The sequence below is a fragment of the Phaenicophaeus curvirostris genome, chromosome 20, assembly GCF_032191515.1.
Source record: "Phaenicophaeus curvirostris isolate KB17595 chromosome 20, BPBGC_Pcur_1.0, whole genome shotgun sequence".
In the NCBI taxonomy this organism is placed as follows: domain Eukaryota; kingdom Metazoa; phylum Chordata; class Aves; order Cuculiformes; family Cuculidae; genus Phaenicophaeus; species Phaenicophaeus curvirostris.
Window position 1 is genome coordinate 6,538,841 of NC_091411.1, and position 17,358 is coordinate 6,556,198.

Here is a 17,358-nt window from a genome sequence, read left to right on the forward strand (position 1 = left end):
TGAAAACCTTCCAGATGAACCTGGCATCCAGCCCTTATGCCCACACTGATGCCAGACCCAGTTCTGAGCTTGGACATCCACGCATGGCCCTCTCCAGACCTAAGCAGAGCACGGGGACCGCCTTTGCTGTCACATCTTGCACTAACCATGCCACCAGCCCCACTCAGCCCCCCTGCAGGGGTTTGCCCTAATGTCTCTGTCACCTTCACAGCTGGATTTCGACATCGGAAGAGTCCAGATGAACTTCCTCCACCTCCTGAGCTCAGAGGTGGTGCAGCACATCACCATCCACTGCCTGAATACCTCCGTCTGGCGGGAAGGCTCATCTGAGAAACCTTCGGAAAAAGCTGTGCGGTTCAGGGCCTGGAACGGGCAGGTGTTTGAGGCAGAGGGGCAGCTCAGGCCAGAAGTGGCAGCTGATGATTGCAAGGTATGTTGCTGCGAAAGAGGGGAGAGGTGGCGAAGCCACTCGGGCCACAGAACAAGGTTTGAGTTAGACGTGTGCTGCTTATTCCCCCTACAAAAAGGGGAGAAGGGTCTAGTTCACCTGTTCTCCACTTTAATTTTCCAGTCCAGGGTGCTATAGCAGCTCCTGTTAAGTAGTTTACCTTCAAAGATCTGAAATTCCTGTTTTTAAATTACAAATTAAATTAAATTCCAAAGTTACATGTCATGTATAGCAGCAGGGTGGGGAGAGGGGGAATTGTCACCTGGAGGTGGTGGCCTTGGCTCTTGCCTGATGCCACACCGAGCCACTAACCGTGCATCTGCATTTCGGGTTCACTGCATTGGGTGTTTGTCTTTCATAGAATAACCAGGTTGGAAGAGACCCATCGGATCATCGAGTCCAACCAGTCCTATCAAATACTAAACCATGTCCCTCAGCGCCTCGTCCACCCGTCCCTTTCAATGCCCTTTCAAGCTCTGTTTCCATCAGCTGAGCCTGGATAAAGGGTTCCCCAAAATGCTTTCTAAGCCTCACCCCAGACCAGCTCAGCCCAAAGGGCAGCCCCTTGTCTCACACAGGGCTTTTCAGGCTCATAACTTAGCAACACGCATTCCTTTCCAGTAGGATTCTTCCCCTGGTTAAGCAGCTTTTTCTGTCTTTCCCTCCTCCCTGCACAGATCAAGGATGGACGCTGGCATCGGACTCTCTTTTCATTTCGGACACAGGACCCTCAGCAGCTACCAATTGTCAACATCTACAACCTTCCCCCATCCGAGCCAGGAAAGCAATATCACCTCGAGGTCGGCCCCGTGTGCTTCCTTTGAACAAAGCCGTTGAAACTGGGCTCTGAGGCTTTGACCCCGTGTTTGGCCGATGCCTTAGCACAGACTCTCCCACCTCTCTGCCGCAAGGACAGCTGGGCTGTATCTTTTGGGTCAACTCTTGCTCTAGCCTTTGGCTCAAGGTCTCAAAGAACCCGGGATCTACTGAAATCAGCAGATTGTTGAAAGGAGGAATAACAAAGGACGTAGGGGAAGCGGGTATCAGTCGGGACGTGAACAGTGAAAAGGGATCAGGGGACTAGATGTTGCAAGCAGTTCCACACACAAAGCTTTTTCCATGACCAAAGAAAACATCGAGAGAAACCTCAAGCAACTTGCAGCGTGTGGTTTCCCCCACCCCACCCCAATTTGTCTTACCTGGTTCCTGAGTTACCAAATGTTCTTTCCATTGACAAGTAATTAAAAGATAGAGCTTCCCTCTCAGAGCTTGTCACCTTCTGGATGGCCACGTGCTGCATCAGGTCTCCCAGGCGGAGCTGCAAGTTGAGTCTGGCTGCTCTGTGTACAGGAAGCATTTTGATGTGCAATATTAGAAGAAACAAAATATATATATTATATTATTTAAAGCAAAAAGAAAAAAAACACAAAAAAAACTAAGTAAGTTCCTCCTTCCATGGGTGAGTTTAATCAACATCCCTTCTCACGCGTGGTGTTGGGGTAGGGGAGAGTCCCGAAGCCAAGAGGGGGGAATGGAAGGAGGAGAGGGAAAGAGATTGGTGCTAAAGTAGAGAGAGAGGATGGGCTCGTCTGATTTGTTTCTACCTCTCACTGTGAAATCTCTGGTGCTCTTAAAAAAGTGTGTTATTTTATATATATGATTTTATTTAAGGTTGTGAAGGTGCTACAGTGTCTCGCCACAGACCCAAAAAAAAGCCCGTAGGACCATCTCTCTAGGAAGAGAGGAGGTTACGATCGACAGCTAAATCGGAACAGTCACCTTTACAGGGACCCTTTAATCGCCATGGATGTCAATTGTGTGCAACAGCTCAAACCGCGTCCAAAATAACTTACAGGATATTTTAAAAACAAATTTCCTTTTTTTTTTTGTTTTTTTGGTTAATCAGCACTTCACTGCTTTGGGAGGGGAATGAGGGATACAGCTCATCTGGAGCCTCAGAGAGCTATTTTCGAGTCGGTTGTCATGTAACAGTTTTGTTGGAATCGCATTGGCCACACGTCTGTGCGGGCAGCGATTCCCTGGTCTAAGCTCATATTTAAACCCAGCTCTGCAACCCTTCTGTCTGGCCCCTCCACCAAGACTGACATGATGGTACGTTGTTTCAGAACCCAGCCGGGCTTGGAGGGGTTTTGTTTTGTTAAGTTTTGTAGAAATTTAGTCTCTGTATGTAAATTTGGAGGATTTTTTTTTTTTAAAAAGAGGATAATTATGGTAATCTTTAATTCTATATAAGGAATAATATTGATGTAATCGGAGCTGTACTGTATCAAAAAATGCTTCAGTGCCTGTTTGTTTGGAATGTTCATGTCTCACATGGACGATGGATTTTATTTTTTTGAGGAAAAAAAATATATGTGAGTCTCTCTTTGTGTACTCTTTTTTTTTTTTTTTTTTTTACTACTGCCTGCTGGTTGGTTTCCAACAACCGTCGGAAAAGGTTAACAAGGTCTGTCCGAAATACCTCACCCTGCACGCATCCCTGCATCCGCTCAGACATACCTCACCCCGACCCCCAGGCCAAACTCACCATCGCTCATCCATCACCTGCTTGCTGCCTTCCCGTGCACACACACACTCCCACACTTCTTCCTTTCTCATCCTCACCGGTTTTGTGTGTTTTCTCGAGGCTGGAGTTACCATTTGTTCTCATTACGGCTTTTTTTTCCTTTTTTTTTTTTTTTTTGGACTTTAAATAAATATTTAAAACTGAGGCAATGAAATGGGACTGGTATGGTTTTGTTGCTTCTTCATGGGAAATAGCCGTGGGTGTCAACGTCAGTGCAAGAGTCCAGAGAAACCCAGGGGATCCCAACCCACATCCCAAACCCCTTCCTCTGGTGCCAGTCACAGCATGACCTGTGAAACATAGAATCATAGAATCATCAGGCTGGACGAGACCCACCAGATCATCAAGTCCAACCATTCCTATCAATCACTAAACCGTGTCCCTCATCACCTCGTCCACCCGTCCATTAAACCCCTCCAGGGAAGGTGACTCAACCCCCTCCCTGGACAGCCTCTGACAGTGCCCAATGACCCTTTCTAAGAAAATTTTTTTCCTAATGTCCAGCCTGAACCTCCCCTGGTGGAGCTTGAGGCCATTCCCTCTCGTCCTGTCCCCTGTCACTTGGGAGAAGAGCCCAGCTCCCTCCTCTCCACAACCTCCTTTCAGGTAGTTGGAGAGAGCAATGAGGTCTCCCCTCAGCCTCCTCTTCTCCAGGCTAAACACCCCCAGCTCTCTCAGCCGTTCCCCATAAGGCCTGTTCTCCAGCCCCCTCACCAGCTTCGTTGCTCTTTGGACTCACTCCAGAGCCTCAACATCCTTCTTGTGGTGAGGGGCCCAGAACTGAACACAGGATTCGAGGAGCGGTCTCACCAGTGCTAAGTCCAGAGGGAGAAGAACCTCCCTGGACCTGCTGGTCACACCGTTTCTGATCCAAGCCGAGATGCCATTGGCCTTCTTGGCCACCTGGGCCACTGCTGGCTCCTGTTCAGTCGCTGTCAACCAACACCCCCAGGTCCTTCCCCTCCAGGCAGCTTTCCAGCCAGGCTTCTCCTAGTCTGTAGCTGCACAGTGCAGGGTATCTCACAAGGCTGGGATCCCAGTGGCTCCCCACCAACGTACATCACCCACCAACCCATTCTTCATCCACGTCCCCATCCTGACACTGAGAGTAAGAGAGAAAAACATTAAAAATTTTAAAAATTAAGAGCCCAGTTGAACTTTTCTCATTGCCGAAGCCCAAATCGCATCTCAATCCTACCAAGCTGACTTTGAAACCCAACTTTTTCTTGCTTAAGATGTTGCCTGGCCCCACCCTCTGACTAAATCCTCGTGGCTGTCTCTGGCGCACACATTGGCGCTGGCAGCGAGGCCACCACCGTGGGTTTGAGCCAGGGGAGGAGATGCGGGGGTTTACACCACGCTGTGGGAGCTGCCCTGGCTGCATTGCATCACGGGCAGCGGGAAGGGGCAGCACCGTGTTTGCTCGCCCCTTCCCGGCAGCGCTGCTGTGGCTGGGGGGGCCAAAGGACATCCCCATCCCCAGGGCCACAGCAAAGCTTTGAGAGCACCTGAAAAAAAACCCAGCTTAGTTGGAGCTGACCATCTCTCACATGAGCCAGCCCTTCCTTGTGATCAGAGGAACAGCAAACACATTTATTAAATAAATCAATGCACCTATGAGGCCAAAGGTGGAGGAGATACAAGAGACTCTGAGAGATTCTAGTTGTTTCCCTGCCTCATACTACACCAGGATTTATTAAACTAGTCCCTGCCTCTACCAGTTATTTTAGATTACTTGAATTTATTGGTAATGTCACCAGCACGCACAGCCTGAAGGCCACTTCATCGATTCAAGGCTGGGCCAAGACAGCAGCGAGCACAGTAAAGCCACCAGCACAATACAGGGAGCTCAGCTGGAAAGGACAAAAAGAAAGCCAAATTTCATGATTAAGGGATCCCACCAAGCTGCTGGGGCAGGGCTGGCTCTAATACCAGGAGAGGGAAGGAGATAATGGGTGGTTTTGGTTTGGTTTTGGTTTGGTTTTAAATGGTGCAGCCTGTTGTAGAACGGTTTGGGTTGGAAGGGACCCTTAAAGCCCCCCCAGCCCCTGCACCAGGCAGAGATATCTGCAACTCAATCAGATTGTTCAAAGCCTCATCCAACCTGACTTTGAATGTTTCCTGGGATAAGGCTTCTACCACCTCTCTGGACAAGCTGTGCCAGCATCTCACCTCCCTCATTATAAAAGAATGTCTTCCTTATTTCTAGTCTAAATCTACCCTTTTTTTAGTTTAAAACGGTCACCCCTTGTCCTATTGCAACAAGACCTACTAGAAAGTCTGTCCCCATCTTTCTTATAAGCCCATTCAAGTACTGGAAGTCTACTATAAGACCTGCCCAGAGCTTTCTCTTCTGAACAACCCCACCTCTCTCTGATCAGTTTTGTGGGTTCCTCTGGATCCCCTCCTACAGGTCTACATCTTTCCTGTGCTGAGGTGTTCCCAGCTCATTCAGGGGCCTAAATCCTGCTGTGTTCACTGAGCATCAGAGCCAGGTTGTGGGGATTTGTTTGCCCCGTGGAGGAAAGTCACAGCCAGGTGTCATTTGGTGCCCCCAGGGCCCCGCTCACAAACACACCTGGAGCCAGCCAAGCACTTCCCCACGCACCCACAAAATTAATTGTCATTTCTGAGAACAAAAGGCTGCCCTGGTGAAATACAGGGGCTGGTTTTGTGGTTGGTTTTTTTCATCATCATTTCTGCTGGAGAAATCCAAGCTTTTGCAAGCTTTATTTCCTCCACCTGCTATTGCTTCATGCCTGAGCAAACAGTCCAGCGGCTAAGCAAGCACATCAGGGCTGGGCACAGCCGGCTGTATATAAGGGATGAAGTCAAACCTCATCCTGTCAGAGCAGGAGCCTCTTCTCAGCCGATCAAACAATGCTGGCCTCCCTCGCCCTCCTCCTGGGGCTGCCGCTCGCCCTTGCTGCCGAGGCTCCCAGCTGCACGCCGCTCGTCCCAGTCACCTTCGAAAATTCCAGCCTCCCTCAGGTAAGCTCTTCCCTCAGCCAGGGCATTCATCCTCGCCTTTCCCATCAGCATCACTAGCAGGTACGGGTGCAGGAGGAGCTTATGAGCCCAGCTTGACTCTTATCTCACTGCCTCTCCTGGAAAATGCTTATTTTCCTGGAAAAAACCAGACTGCTGCACAGGAGCACGGGGATGAGGTGAAGCCTTGCAGCTCTGCGCCCATAAATTCATGAGCAGAGGCTATTGAGATGCTCTTGCTTCCATCCCCCCCACGTAAACCAGGCTGGGCAGCACCATCCCCAGTGCTTCACTGCTCTATTTTGAGTCCTTCAGGTGATGGAGACTTGGTTCATGAGTCTCCATTCACAAAACCCTCCTCTCCACAGATCCAGGGACTGTGGATCTACATCGCCGGTGCCTCCAAGTACCCACCTCACCTGGAGGAGCTGAAGGGATTGAAATATGCGGCTTTTATAATCTCTCAGGGCAACCACGAGGATGAGTTAAACGTCACTGAAATCATGAGAGTGTAAGGAAGGGGATTTGCCCCCTCATCTGGCTGCCCCATTCCTGGGGACGCTTCCACCACTGGTATCATCCTCCAGGATGAAACATCCTCACAAATTTGGAGCTGGAGAGCAGCTATGCCATATTTATTTAAGCTCTGCAGCCTGGTTCAAGTTCTGAATCCTTTAGGTTTGGTTGGGGCTGTTTGGGGGGTTGTTTGCCCCATCTGACTTCCGTTCCCCACAGGAATGAAACGTGTGTGGTAAAGAACAGCAAGATCCAGGTCGTCCGGCACAATTCCACCCTGGTCCACGGTAAAGCCCTGACACTACACCCACACCCTGTATCTTCCCATTTTTGCTCCCTCCCAAGTATTTGGCACCCAGAGCCCCCAGCATGAGGCCATTTTCATAGAATCACCAGGTTGGAAAAGACCCACTGGATCATCATCTCCAACCATTCCCATCAATCACTAAACCATGCCCCTCAGCACCTCGTCCACCCGTCCATTAAACCCCTCCAGGGAAGGTGACTCAACCCCCTCCCTGGGCAGCCTCTGACAGTGCCCAATGACCCTTTCCATGAAAAATTTTTCCTAATGTCCAGCCTGAACCTCCCCTGGTGGAGCTTGAGGCCATTCCCTCTCATCCTGTCCCCTGTCACTTGGGAGAAGAGCCCAGCTCCCTCCTCTCCACAACCTCCTTTCAGGGAGTTGGAGAGAGCAATGAGGTCTCCCCTCAGCCTCCTCTTCTCCAGGCTAAACACCCCCAGCTCTCTCAGCCGTTCCTCATAAGGCCTGTTCTCCAGCCCCCTCACCAGCTTCGTTGCTCTTCTCTGGACTCACTCCAGAGCCTCAACATCCTTCTTGTGGTGAGGGGCCCAGAACTGAACACATTTTACAGCTGAAAACATGTTTGGAGGCGAGAGGGAACAAATTTCCCCCACCCCGCGCAATGGGGGCAGCAGCGCTGTGCGACCCAGCCAGGCCCCACCAGGACAATTCTCCAGGGGCGAAAGGGATGAGAAGCCCCCACGGCACCGCGGGCTCTGCCTGGGCTGAGCCCCGGCACAGGGTGAGGCTCGCCAGTGGGGGACCCTGCTCTCTTCATGCCTTTCAGTCAGTGAGGAGGTCAATAGCATGGCCAAATTGATCCAAAGTGACAAGGACGCACTGATCCTGAATATCGTCCACGACGAGTACGCAGGTCTGAGCATCTCAGGTGAGTGAATCCTGTCCTGGATCCATGATGTACCCGGTAGGTGCCGGCATACCCACCCCTCACAGGCGGGGCAAAACCCCTTCACCTCCATCCCCAATACGGAGAGGGGAAAGATGTGGGTAAGCAGGCAGTAAGGTCCCCATCCACAGCACGGGGACCACCGAGAAGAATACCGTCCCCTAAAATTCCCTCTTTTTTCCCCTTCTCTTTTTACCGTCCCGTTTCTCTGGTAGCACGGACATCCAATGTGAGCAAGGAGCAGATGGAGGAGTTCAAAGCCCAAATGCACTGCCTGGGCTTCACCGAGGAGGAGATGTTCTTCATGTCTGAAAAGGTCTGAACCCTTCCCCGGGGTGGGAGAGGAGTCCTGGAGGGGATATAGGATTGGTTGCCCCCTGCAACTCATCCTTCCCCTCTCCGTTCCTGGCTCTGGGGACAGTCTGGGGGCAACAGGGCACCCATGGCCCCTCTGCTCCTCTCCCGCAGGACGCTTGTCCTCTGCCTGAGGAGATGACAGAAGACGGTGACACAGAGAAGCAGCAGGTGGAATAACCCCCACGAGCTGGGTCAGCTGCCCCATTCCCATCCTCCTCCAGCCCCTCCATGAGGACACCCCTGCCTGTTGGCCCCGGTTGGACTCAGCTCAGCCTCAAGACTTAATATTGAGGTTTCATTTTTCCCTCCTGGATCAAGCACTCAGTTTCCCTGTTCTCTCCAGAATCCAAAATAAACTCCTGTATTACAACCACCCGGGAGATCGAGCATGATCTCCACCTCCTGCCTGCAATGCCACATCTCCAAACCTAACGAGGAGCATGAAAAGCCTAGGAAGAAAAACCCACAAGGGCCAAGCTCGTTGGGGATGTTCATCTCTCCATCTCACCTGGCCACCCTACTCAATGGGTCCCCTCAACCGTCTCATCAACCCCAAGCCCACAGGGAGACCTACAAACCTGCTGCTGACCCACTCGGGTCTCCTCCACCATGACTCAAACCAGCCATGGAGCTTTCAGCACCCAAACATCCCACCCTGAATTGAAAAAGCAAAATCCTACAAGCCTCCACCCACCCTGGGGGTTTGCACAGGGGCTACAGCGGGGTGAGGTGACACAAAGGGGCATCACACCTTCCCCAAGGGTCTCTGAGCAGGGGAAGCAGGCAGGGAAAAAACTTACCCAGGGTCAGACCATGGGTCTCGGGGAGAGGAGAGGAAAAGGCAAATAGAAATAAAGCCAGAAAAGCAGGAGCTGCCCTGCCCAAAGGCACAAGAGATGGGAGCAGGACGGCGGGATCGGGGGTGTCACCACCGCAGGGACACGTCCAGCAGAATGGGAATGACCCCGCAGGGCTCTTTCAGCCTCATTTTTATGATCTGTTTTGGCAAGGAAGGATAAAACACCTTCCTGCCCAAGAAGAAGGTGCTTTTTGAAGCCCCTCAGGGTCGGGTCTGGCTGCACCAGGGTGAGGGGCTACATGGTGCCCCATTCGCAGAGCACGAGGGAAGGACAGTGGCTGCTCACGGGGAACAAAACAGGGAAATTTAGGGCAGATTTGGGGTTTAAAGGCAGCAAGTGCACCACCCCCATCACCTCCAACCACACCAGCGGCACCCAGCTATCGCTGCTCACCACCGACAGGCGAAGCCAAGGCAAGAGCCAAGCTCAGAGCTGGGCACACGGCTCTGCTCCAGGGAACGTCCCCAAAAGGTGCGGGTTGCGTCACCACCGCAGAGCCAGCAGCCTCCCATCCCATCCCCCCTTGTAAAGCTGCAAAAGCAAACAGTCGAGCAAGCGCGTCCGTCTGTCCGGAGCTCACTCGCTCCTCGGTTTTGGTGGCCATGGCCGCGGTCAAGGTTGCCACCATCCTCAGCCTCGGGGCTCTGCTCCCCACGGCCACTTTCCCCTGTGGGACTCTGCGTTCGGACAACACCACAGCATCAAAGGTAGGACAGACCCAAGCCCCTGGGGAGACGCACCCCACTTCTGCAATGAGTTTGTGGGTGCTCTGTTAGCCCCACTGTCCCATGGGATGGGGGAAACGCTCTCTTGCCCCTCTGGCATGCCTGCAACAAGCAGGAAACGTTTTCTCCCCAAAACACATCAAATTACTCAGTTTTCCGGCGGTCCCCATAGCAAATCCCAGAGAATACATCAAAACAAAGGAGGCTGGCTGGGTATTTTGGTGCAAAACCCCCCACGGCAGTGCAGGGCTGTCCTGGTTCTGCTGCACCGCGCAGGGGCACTCGCAGTCAACACTGGGCACCGCTTCCCAATCTTCATATTCAGCTATTTTCTCTCCCCCTGTCATTGCACAGGTTTCATTTTGTTGCTACCAGTGCAAGCGGGAGAATTAATGGAAAGCAGAGGTCAAAATTAACCATTTTGCCAGTGGGAAGGTGGAAATCTCTTCCTCAAAACTCCCCCTACAAACCCCAAAGCTCTCACTGACCTGCCTCCCTCTCCCCACAGCTCCTGGGGACGTGGCTGTACGTGGCGGGGGCTGCCCAGTTCCCCCAGCACCTCTTGGAGATGCTGCTCATCGACCACGGCCACCTCCACGTGGAGCCCCACACCGGGGAGCAGGAGCTGCTCGTCACCCAGCGCGTGGCTGTGTAAGACAACCCTCAGGTCTCTCTCCCCAGCCCATCCTCCCACTTTCTGCAGCCCCCACAGCCATTTCAACACCAGATACGAGCACAGTTCCAGGCTGGTTTTCCCCAGAAGAGTCTCTCCTGGCTGCTCCATGCATTCTCTTCCCTCTCTTCTTCACCTCTTTGTTCATTTATTTCAACAGTACCCCACGTTCAGGCGAATTTTGCAGGACACAGAGGTCTTGCAGGCATCAGATCCTGGAGGTGTGAAGGACATAGGCAAGGAGAAGACCTCTCAGGAGCAGAAGACCTTCCCAGAGGTCCCTGCGCCGTGGCTGCTAACTCTGCCACGCATCAAACGTCCCCCAGGGTCAGATTTTAAGGGAATGAATATTTTTTTGTGCCAACACAGGCAGCTCATCGCAGCTTCGGTTATTTTGGGGTGGGAAAACTCTGAGCAGCAAGGACCCTTCAGCCAAGCAGTGGGAGGTCAGACATATGCAGACTTATTTTAACAGCAAGAGCAGTTAATCCTGCAGAGGAGATGGACTGGCCAGGTTCCCACCCTATGTTTGGGTTCCAACCTCATGTGCGGTTCCAGGACCAAGTCCAGAGCTTTGCTGGCCCTTTTCAGTGTGTGTCAGGGGTCTCCACTCTCCTTCTCCACATCACACCCTTTCCCCTCTTTCTCTCTCTCTAGGGGGGACCAATGTCTCGCCAACAACTCTACTTACTTCAAAATCACTGTTGGTAACACCACTCTGGTGAAGCACGGTGAGCAGCAGCCGGCACAGCCCTTGGGGTTATCATCCAGTCTGCTTTTTTGGATGGACAGAGACACTCTAAGGGCTCGTGTAGATGTTTTACATCCTCTGACACGTTTTATTGCTGGGTTGCTTTGTCTGTATGAAGCCTTTGTGGCCTCCAAACAGCTGCCCAGGGCCAGGGGCACCCCAGCTCATGGGTCACGCATGAAATGCCAGCTCAAAGCCCCACAATCAAGATCATAGAATCATAGAATCACCAGGTTGGAAAAGACCCACTGGATCATCGGCTCCAACCGTTCCCATCAATCACTAAACCATGCCCCTCAGCACCTCATCCACCCGTCCCTTAAACACCTCCAGGGAAGGTGACTCAACCACCTCCCTGGGCAGCCTCTGCCAGTGCCCAATGACCCTTTCCGTGAAATTTTTTCTCCTAATGTTCAGCCTAAACCTCCCCTGGCAGACCTTGAGGCCATTCCCTCTCGTCCTGTCCCCTGTCACTTGGGAGAAGAGCCCAGCTCCCTCCTCTCCACAACCTCCTTTCAGGGAGTTGCAGAGAGCAATGAGGTCTCCCCTCAGCCTCCTCTTCTCCAGGCTAAATATGCATTAGAACCCACAAAGCGAGGCTGTTCTGGGAGCAAGGAGCAAACCTGCTCCCATGGCAGGGCAAGGAAGGAAAGCCACTAAAGTTATCTCACACTGCCTTTGGCAGTGGCATTTACGGTGGGTTTTGGCTCTGAAATCATTTCCTCCTTGCTGAGGAAAGGAGGTGAGCCATTCGGAATGGGAATTGCAAACCCTGGAGCCACAGGTTGCACTGACCTAGCCAAGTCAGCTTTGCTGCAAGCAGGGCTCAGGTTCTCCCCAGTTTTATGGCCCAAAAGCTTCAAGGTTGGGCAGACGTGGTCATACCTGAGCCACAACAACCAGTGCATCGCAACAGCAAAGACAGGAGCTGGGTGGCCTTGGCTCCTTCACACCCCAGGCCCACATTTAAGAAATAAAGTACAAATAAAGTCAGAGCCAAACAACCCACATTGGATCCCAGGGGCAATGAGAATTGCCCGTCCCCAGGCTGCAACTTATTGCGGCTGCAGAGCTGAGTAGCTGAATATTGTGGCTGTTCTCAACCCCAATTCTATTCTCTTGAAGCCAAGACACATCAAACTGTGGGGATGCTGATGAACCTTAGCTCTGAAGACACTTTACTCATCCAGTACCAACTGCAGAGGGAAAGGATGTATTTGGGGCTGTATCTCTACGGTACGTAAACTCCATCTTAGAGTAGAATGGTTTGGGTTGGAAGGGACCTCAAAGCCCCTTCAGTCCCACCCCTGCATGGGCAAGGACACCTCCCACTGGATCAGGAGCTCCCAGCCCCATCCAACCTTGACCTTGAACACCTCCAGGGATGGGGCAGCCACAATGCTCTGGGCAGCCTGGGCCAGGGCATCCCCACCCTCAAAGGAACAAAAAAATAAATCTTCCTAATATCTCATCTAAACGTTCCCTCTTTCAGCTTGAAAGTATCTTAGAGCTATCATGGGACACCCAAACACACACATAAAATCACGAGCTACAACCACACAGCAACTTGATTTTGGCAACAGTCAGTGATTCTCCTGAGTTTCCAGAGATCACGAGAGTATTTACAAATCACATTAAAACCTAAATCTCTTGGCAGAGCAGAAAGATCTAAGTTAAAGACAAAACCGACTTATGCCATAGATATTCAAAGAACAGGCAGCAAATGCAATTCAGCATTGATATCATTGCAAAATCTCAATATTTTCATGCCAACCATGATTTTTCGGTACTTACCTCCCGGGGCAGAGCACGTGGCTTTGCAGCACCTGCACAGGCAAAGCCGATCAGATCTACCCACAACACCATAAAGAAGTATTTTAGACCTTGATAAGGCTTTCCATTAACTTCCCAAGCTGCAAAGCAGTTGCTTACAAGGGTTTGAAGAGCAGAAAACTTCTTCCATACTCAACCTCAGTCCCTCCTGATTCCCCAGGAGGACACGACTATCCTGCAACCCCTTTAAGCAGACAAGGCTAGAAATGGTTTGGTTTGTTCAGGTTTATTCACCACAGGGATAAGAGTCATCACCTCCACAGCAAGTGTCGGTGGGAGCAAGGGAAAGGGAGGCAGCAAGGGCAGGGACACGGTGCAAAGGGCTGTGCGGAGGCCATCAGCCTAGATTTAACCCCTAGAAAACACTTCTCTTTTTATAGCCCGAAACCTGAGCCTAAGTACAGCCCACCAGGAAGAGTTTGAGCACCATGTCAAGTGCCTGGGGCTGAGTGGAGAGGAGATCGTGTACGCACCGTGGAAAACGGTACGTGGCTGTTTGCAGGTGGGCGAGGGGCAGCAGGGCCACCACAGCCCCCTCAACCTCAGGCAGGGCTGCTGGAGCTCCAGCTACCAGACTGGGGGCTCGGAGAGAGGCCATCAAGGCAGTGGGAATTATTTACAGGACTAAGGAAACACAGGCTTGCTTCAACAGGTTGGAATCGTAGAATCGTAGAATAGTTTGGGTTGGAAGGGACCTTAAAGATCATCTGGTTGCAACCCACTACCACGGGCAGGGACAACCCACTGATCAGGGGCTCCAAGCCCCATCCAACCTGGCTTTGAACACCTCCAGGGATGGGGCAGCCACAACTTCCCTGGGCAACCTGTTCCAGTGCCTCCCCACTGTCATCATGAAGAAATTCTTCCTCGTGTCTAGTCTAAATCTGCCCCTCTCCAGTTTATACCCAGTGCCCCCAGTCCTATCACTTTGTGAACAGTCCCTCCCAGCTTTCTTATAGCCCCTTCAGGTACTGGAAGGTTGCTATAAGGTCTCCTCGGAGCCTTCTCTTCTCCAGGCTGAACAACCCCAACTCTCTCAGCCTGTCCTCATATGGGAGGTGCAGCAGCTCTCGGATCGTCCTTGTAGCCTCCTCTGGACCCGTTCCAACAGCTCCATCTTGTTCTTATGTTGAGGATCCCAGAATTGGACGCAACACTCCAGATGAGGTCTCACCAGAGAGGGGCAGAATCCCCCCCCTAACCCTGCTGGCCGCGCTTCTGTTGATGCAGCCCAGGACACGGTTTGGCCTTCTGGGCTGCAAGGGCACTTTGCTGGTTCACATCAAGCTTCTCATCAATCAGAACCCCCAAGTCCTCGTCCGCAGGGCTGCTCTCAATCACATCATCCCCCATCCTGTATTGAAACCCCCCCAGACTCCCAAAAGCAAATACCTGCACCAAAGCATCTCCAGTAGGAAACCTGGAAACTGCCTGCCTCCACCTGCAGGGACGGGATAACTAACGCATGGAATTCAGCCCCAAAATTCCTGATTTTGCCCACCCCTGCTCCCTCCCCCTGAAAAGAGACGGTGAGCTGAGAGGGTTCACACCCTGGCTGGCTGTAAATGGGGTGCAGGAAGATCCCTGAAGCCAGTCCTTCTCCCGTCCCAGCACTGGGATGTCCAGCACAGAGGCTGCTTTCAGGCTGGGGTCCAGCCCTGAGGTCCCAGCCCCATGGGTCATCGGGAAAGAGGCAACATCAACCACTCCCACAAAACCAGACTTTTGCTTTTAGTTCTTCTATCAAAACATTAACCTCTGCCACCTAATTTAGGACATTTTACCCTGCAAACAACCCACCCTCCAAGCTAGCTTAACACAGCTTCCTTTTGCAAAGTAGGGCTGAAAAAATACCTTACTTTTTCCTGTCTCATCCAGTCCATCCATTCCTATGGAATCCATCCATCCATCCAGAGCAGGAGCTTCTAGAGGTGTCCAAAAATCCACCCCAAACTGCCAGATTGGACTCGATGTAACCCCTGAAATCCCCCAGCCTCAAAATACTTCTTCTAGAGCTCTTCCCCGCAGGTTCAGGGAACTGGAGATAGGGAGCAGGCACAGGTTGAAGCCCTCACGGTGGAGCGGGGGCAGCTCTCCTCTCCCCGTTGGGCGATGGGCAGCACCTGGGAGGTGTTGGCAGCTGAGAAACCACATCTGAGTAAAATGAAACCAATCAAACAAAGGTGGAACAGGTTTTGGGGACCTTTGTCATCAGGCTGGAAAGACTGACACGAACAGAGCACTAGGGCAGAGACTCAAATATGCTCCTGTCAGCCTGAGGCAGAATTTAAATCACACTAATTCTGAGTGCCTGGATAACACAAGCTTTTTACTTATTTCTCAAGTAGTTTGAACCCCCCTTTCCTTCAGAGCGTGCTTACTGACCCCCAGCACAGCACAGCTTTGCTCCAGACCCCTGCTTTCCTCCTAACAGCACATGGCTGGAAAACGGCACCAACAGTAGCTCCGTGCCCAGATAAGCAACATCTGTGATGGGCAGTGAGGGAACGTCGTAGCTTCTCCAAGCTCTCCCAAACTCAGATAAAAAGGGGGAAGAAAAATACTCCTTCCTTCAGTAAATTCTCTCCTGCTGGTGCACTGACAGTTCCACTTATTCCATTATTGTTTTGGAAGGAGCTGTGTCAAGTGGAAGAAATTGAAAAAGGAAAGAGCCCGCGCGCAGAGCCTGCGGCTGCAGTCACAGCATCACCTGCTCTGGGTACCCACCAGCCTGGGAGCATGGAGAATTGACACCGTGGTCATAGTGTCACCTTCTCTGGGTACCCACCAGCCTGGTAGCGTGGAGAATTGACACCGTGGTCATAGCGTCACCTCCTCTGGGTACCCACCAGCCTGGGAGCGTGGAGAATTGACACTGTGGTCACAGCGTCACCTCCTCTGGGTACCCACCAGCCTGGGAGCGTGGGCAATGGATGCCACCTTACCCAATAAATGTTTTCCTCAAATCCGATGCATCGTGTTGCTGAGCTGCTGGAGAGCAGGGGGTCTGAAGAGATCAGAAACAGGGCTTGCAAAAAGAAATTGAACACCCGGGTCACCTTGTGTGTCATTCCACAAGGAGCGGGGAAAGCCAGCATTGAGCAATGAGGGATGCAAGACAATGTGATACACGGAAGCTTTTTCAGCGCTGACTCAGTGCGCTCAGCTTTGCACCAAGCTTGCAAGAGAGCTCAGCTGAAAATCCAGTGCTTAAATGAAGCAGTAATAGGGGCTAACCAGAAGAGGGCAACCATTAACTATTTTAAATGAGTGTGCCAAGCATTCCATGAGTAACTGGGATATAGAGAAAGCTGGAAACTTCTCAACTGTAGAGTCTGAGAGGAAGAGGGTGCATAGCTAGAAGCAACCACCCAGTTCTCTTGAGACCAGCTTGACATCCAGAAGAAGCCCAGCTGGGGCAGATGCTCCTGCTCAGACTCTTTGGGCTGGTCGAGAGCTTCCACCCAATGTTAATCCACAGCAAGGTTTGCAACATAATACGATGACACCAACATATTATCCCACCAGAGAGGGAGGGGGTTCTGGTAACCCAACCCGGGATGGATTTTTACTTCCCAAGAGGAACAGGTCATGTGTCCTTGTTTCCCAATGAGCTTGGCAGCCAGGAGGTGAGAAGGTTCCAGTGCCAAGATTCACGTGTCTCTCTGTGCCCCTGTGCACCCCTGCACTGTCGGGGACCTCAGGCCTCCCGTCTCACACCCCCAGCCCCAAAGGAAGAAGGCACTGTCCCTCTGTGTCTGCGAACGCAGGGGGAGTTTAAAAAGAAACTGCATTTGCTGCCTGTCTGAAAAGTAATTCAGTCTCAGCTCTAACCTAGTAATTAAGCACTGAAAATATCTCTCTTCCTTAAAAAGGAAGAAAATCAGAAAAGCTGGAGAGCACAATGAAGAGGAGTCCCACTCCTCCCTCTGCAGCAGGAGGGTGCCCCATCCCTGTATGGGAGCATTTGCTGGGCAGCATCTCAGTGTTGAGCACAATTCCTGTAGAAAAAAAATGAGTTTTACAAGGTCCAGTGCATCCAACTCCCTCCTGGTCCCAGGGCACAGGTCCCTACCCAGCCCTTGCTTCAGAATCTTCATCAGCTCGCGACACAAAACATATCCCCCTGCCTCGAGAAGGGGAGGGGAGGGCAGCGGTGCAGGAGGAGATGCTGCCAGCAGCCTTGAGTGCTGCAGTTCGGGCTGCGTCGATAAGCGTCTCAGCTGACGGAAGCTGACGCTGCTGGGAAGCCGTGGCTCAGATTACAAGGACCCAGACTTTATAACTAGATTTATAGCTGAATAAAAGCCTTGTATTACAGTCTGAGGCATAAGGTACTAACAAATACAGCCCAGCCGTTGGCGCAAGTCTTGTAACCGAATCGGAAGCCCCTTGCACTACCAGCTACG

The 17,358-nt window shown here is 51.9% G+C and overlaps 3 protein-coding genes across 4 annotated transcripts in view; all 3 read left to right on the top strand.

Moving 5' to 3' along the window:
• COL27A1 (collagen type XXVII alpha 1 chain) overlaps positions 1-3,119 on the top strand; it is a 162,112-nt gene extending 158,993 nt beyond the window's left edge. For both annotated transcript variants that reach the window (XM_069873701.1, XM_069873700.1), the window contains 2 exons: positions 212-430; positions 1,126-3,119. In XM_069873701.1, the coding sequence (XP_069729802.1) occupies positions 212-430; positions 1,126-1,272 (366 nt within the window). In that variant the 3' untranslated portion in view covers positions 1,273-3,119. The remainder of the gene's footprint in view (positions 1-211; positions 431-1,125) is intronic.
• A 2,750-nt stretch (positions 3,120-5,869) lies between these two features.
• Positions 5,870-8,480, top strand: LOC138729306 (alpha-1-acid glycoprotein-like). Its single transcript, XM_069873408.1, has 6 exons — positions 5,870-6,026; positions 6,392-6,534; positions 6,759-6,826; positions 7,631-7,732; positions 7,966-8,066; positions 8,219-8,480. Exons 1-6 carry the CDS (start codon positions 5,916-5,918, stop codon positions 8,282-8,284), a joined length of 591 nt encoding a protein of 196 aa, XP_069729509.1. The 5' UTR covers positions 5,870-5,915; the 3' UTR covers positions 8,285-8,480.
• An 866-nt stretch (positions 8,481-9,346) lies between these two features.
• Positions 9,347-15,902, top strand: LOC138729308 (alpha-1-acid glycoprotein-like). The gene is made up of 6 exons (XM_069873409.1): positions 9,347-9,674; positions 10,201-10,343; positions 11,023-11,096; positions 12,242-12,352; positions 13,330-13,433; positions 15,584-15,902. Exons 1-6 carry the CDS (start codon positions 9,570-9,572, stop codon positions 15,698-15,700), a joined length of 654 nt encoding a protein of 217 aa, XP_069729510.1. The 5' UTR covers positions 9,347-9,569; the 3' UTR covers positions 15,701-15,902.
• The last annotated feature ends 1,456 nt before the right edge of the window (positions 15,903-17,358 follow it).

Bases quoted from the DNA above. Each gene is read 5' to 3' on its own strand.
- LOC138729306 (XM_069873408.1), top strand. From the start codon at position 5,916: ATGCTGGCCTCCCTCGCCCTCCTCCTGGGGCTGCCGCTCGCCCTTGCT. The intron at 6,827-7,630 runs GTAAAGCCCTGA...CATGCCTTTCAG, and splicing joins CAATTCCACCCTGGTCCACG to TCAGTGAGGAGGTCAATAGC. The intron at 7,733-7,965 runs GTGAGTGAATCC...TTTCTCTGGTAG, and splicing joins CGCAGGTCTGAGCATCTCAG to CACGGACATCCAATGTGAGC.
- LOC138729308 (XM_069873409.1), top strand. From the start codon at position 9,570: ATGGCCGCGGTCAAGGTTGCCACCATCCTCAGCCTCGGGGCTCTGCTC. The intron at 12,353-13,329 runs GTACGTAAACTC...CTCTTTTTATAG, and splicing joins TTTGGGGCTGTATCTCTACG to CCCGAAACCTGAGCCTAAGT. The intron at 13,434-15,583 runs GTACGTGGCTGT...TTGTTTTGGAAG, and splicing joins TGTACGCACCGTGGAAAACG to GAGCTGTGTCAAGTGGAAGA.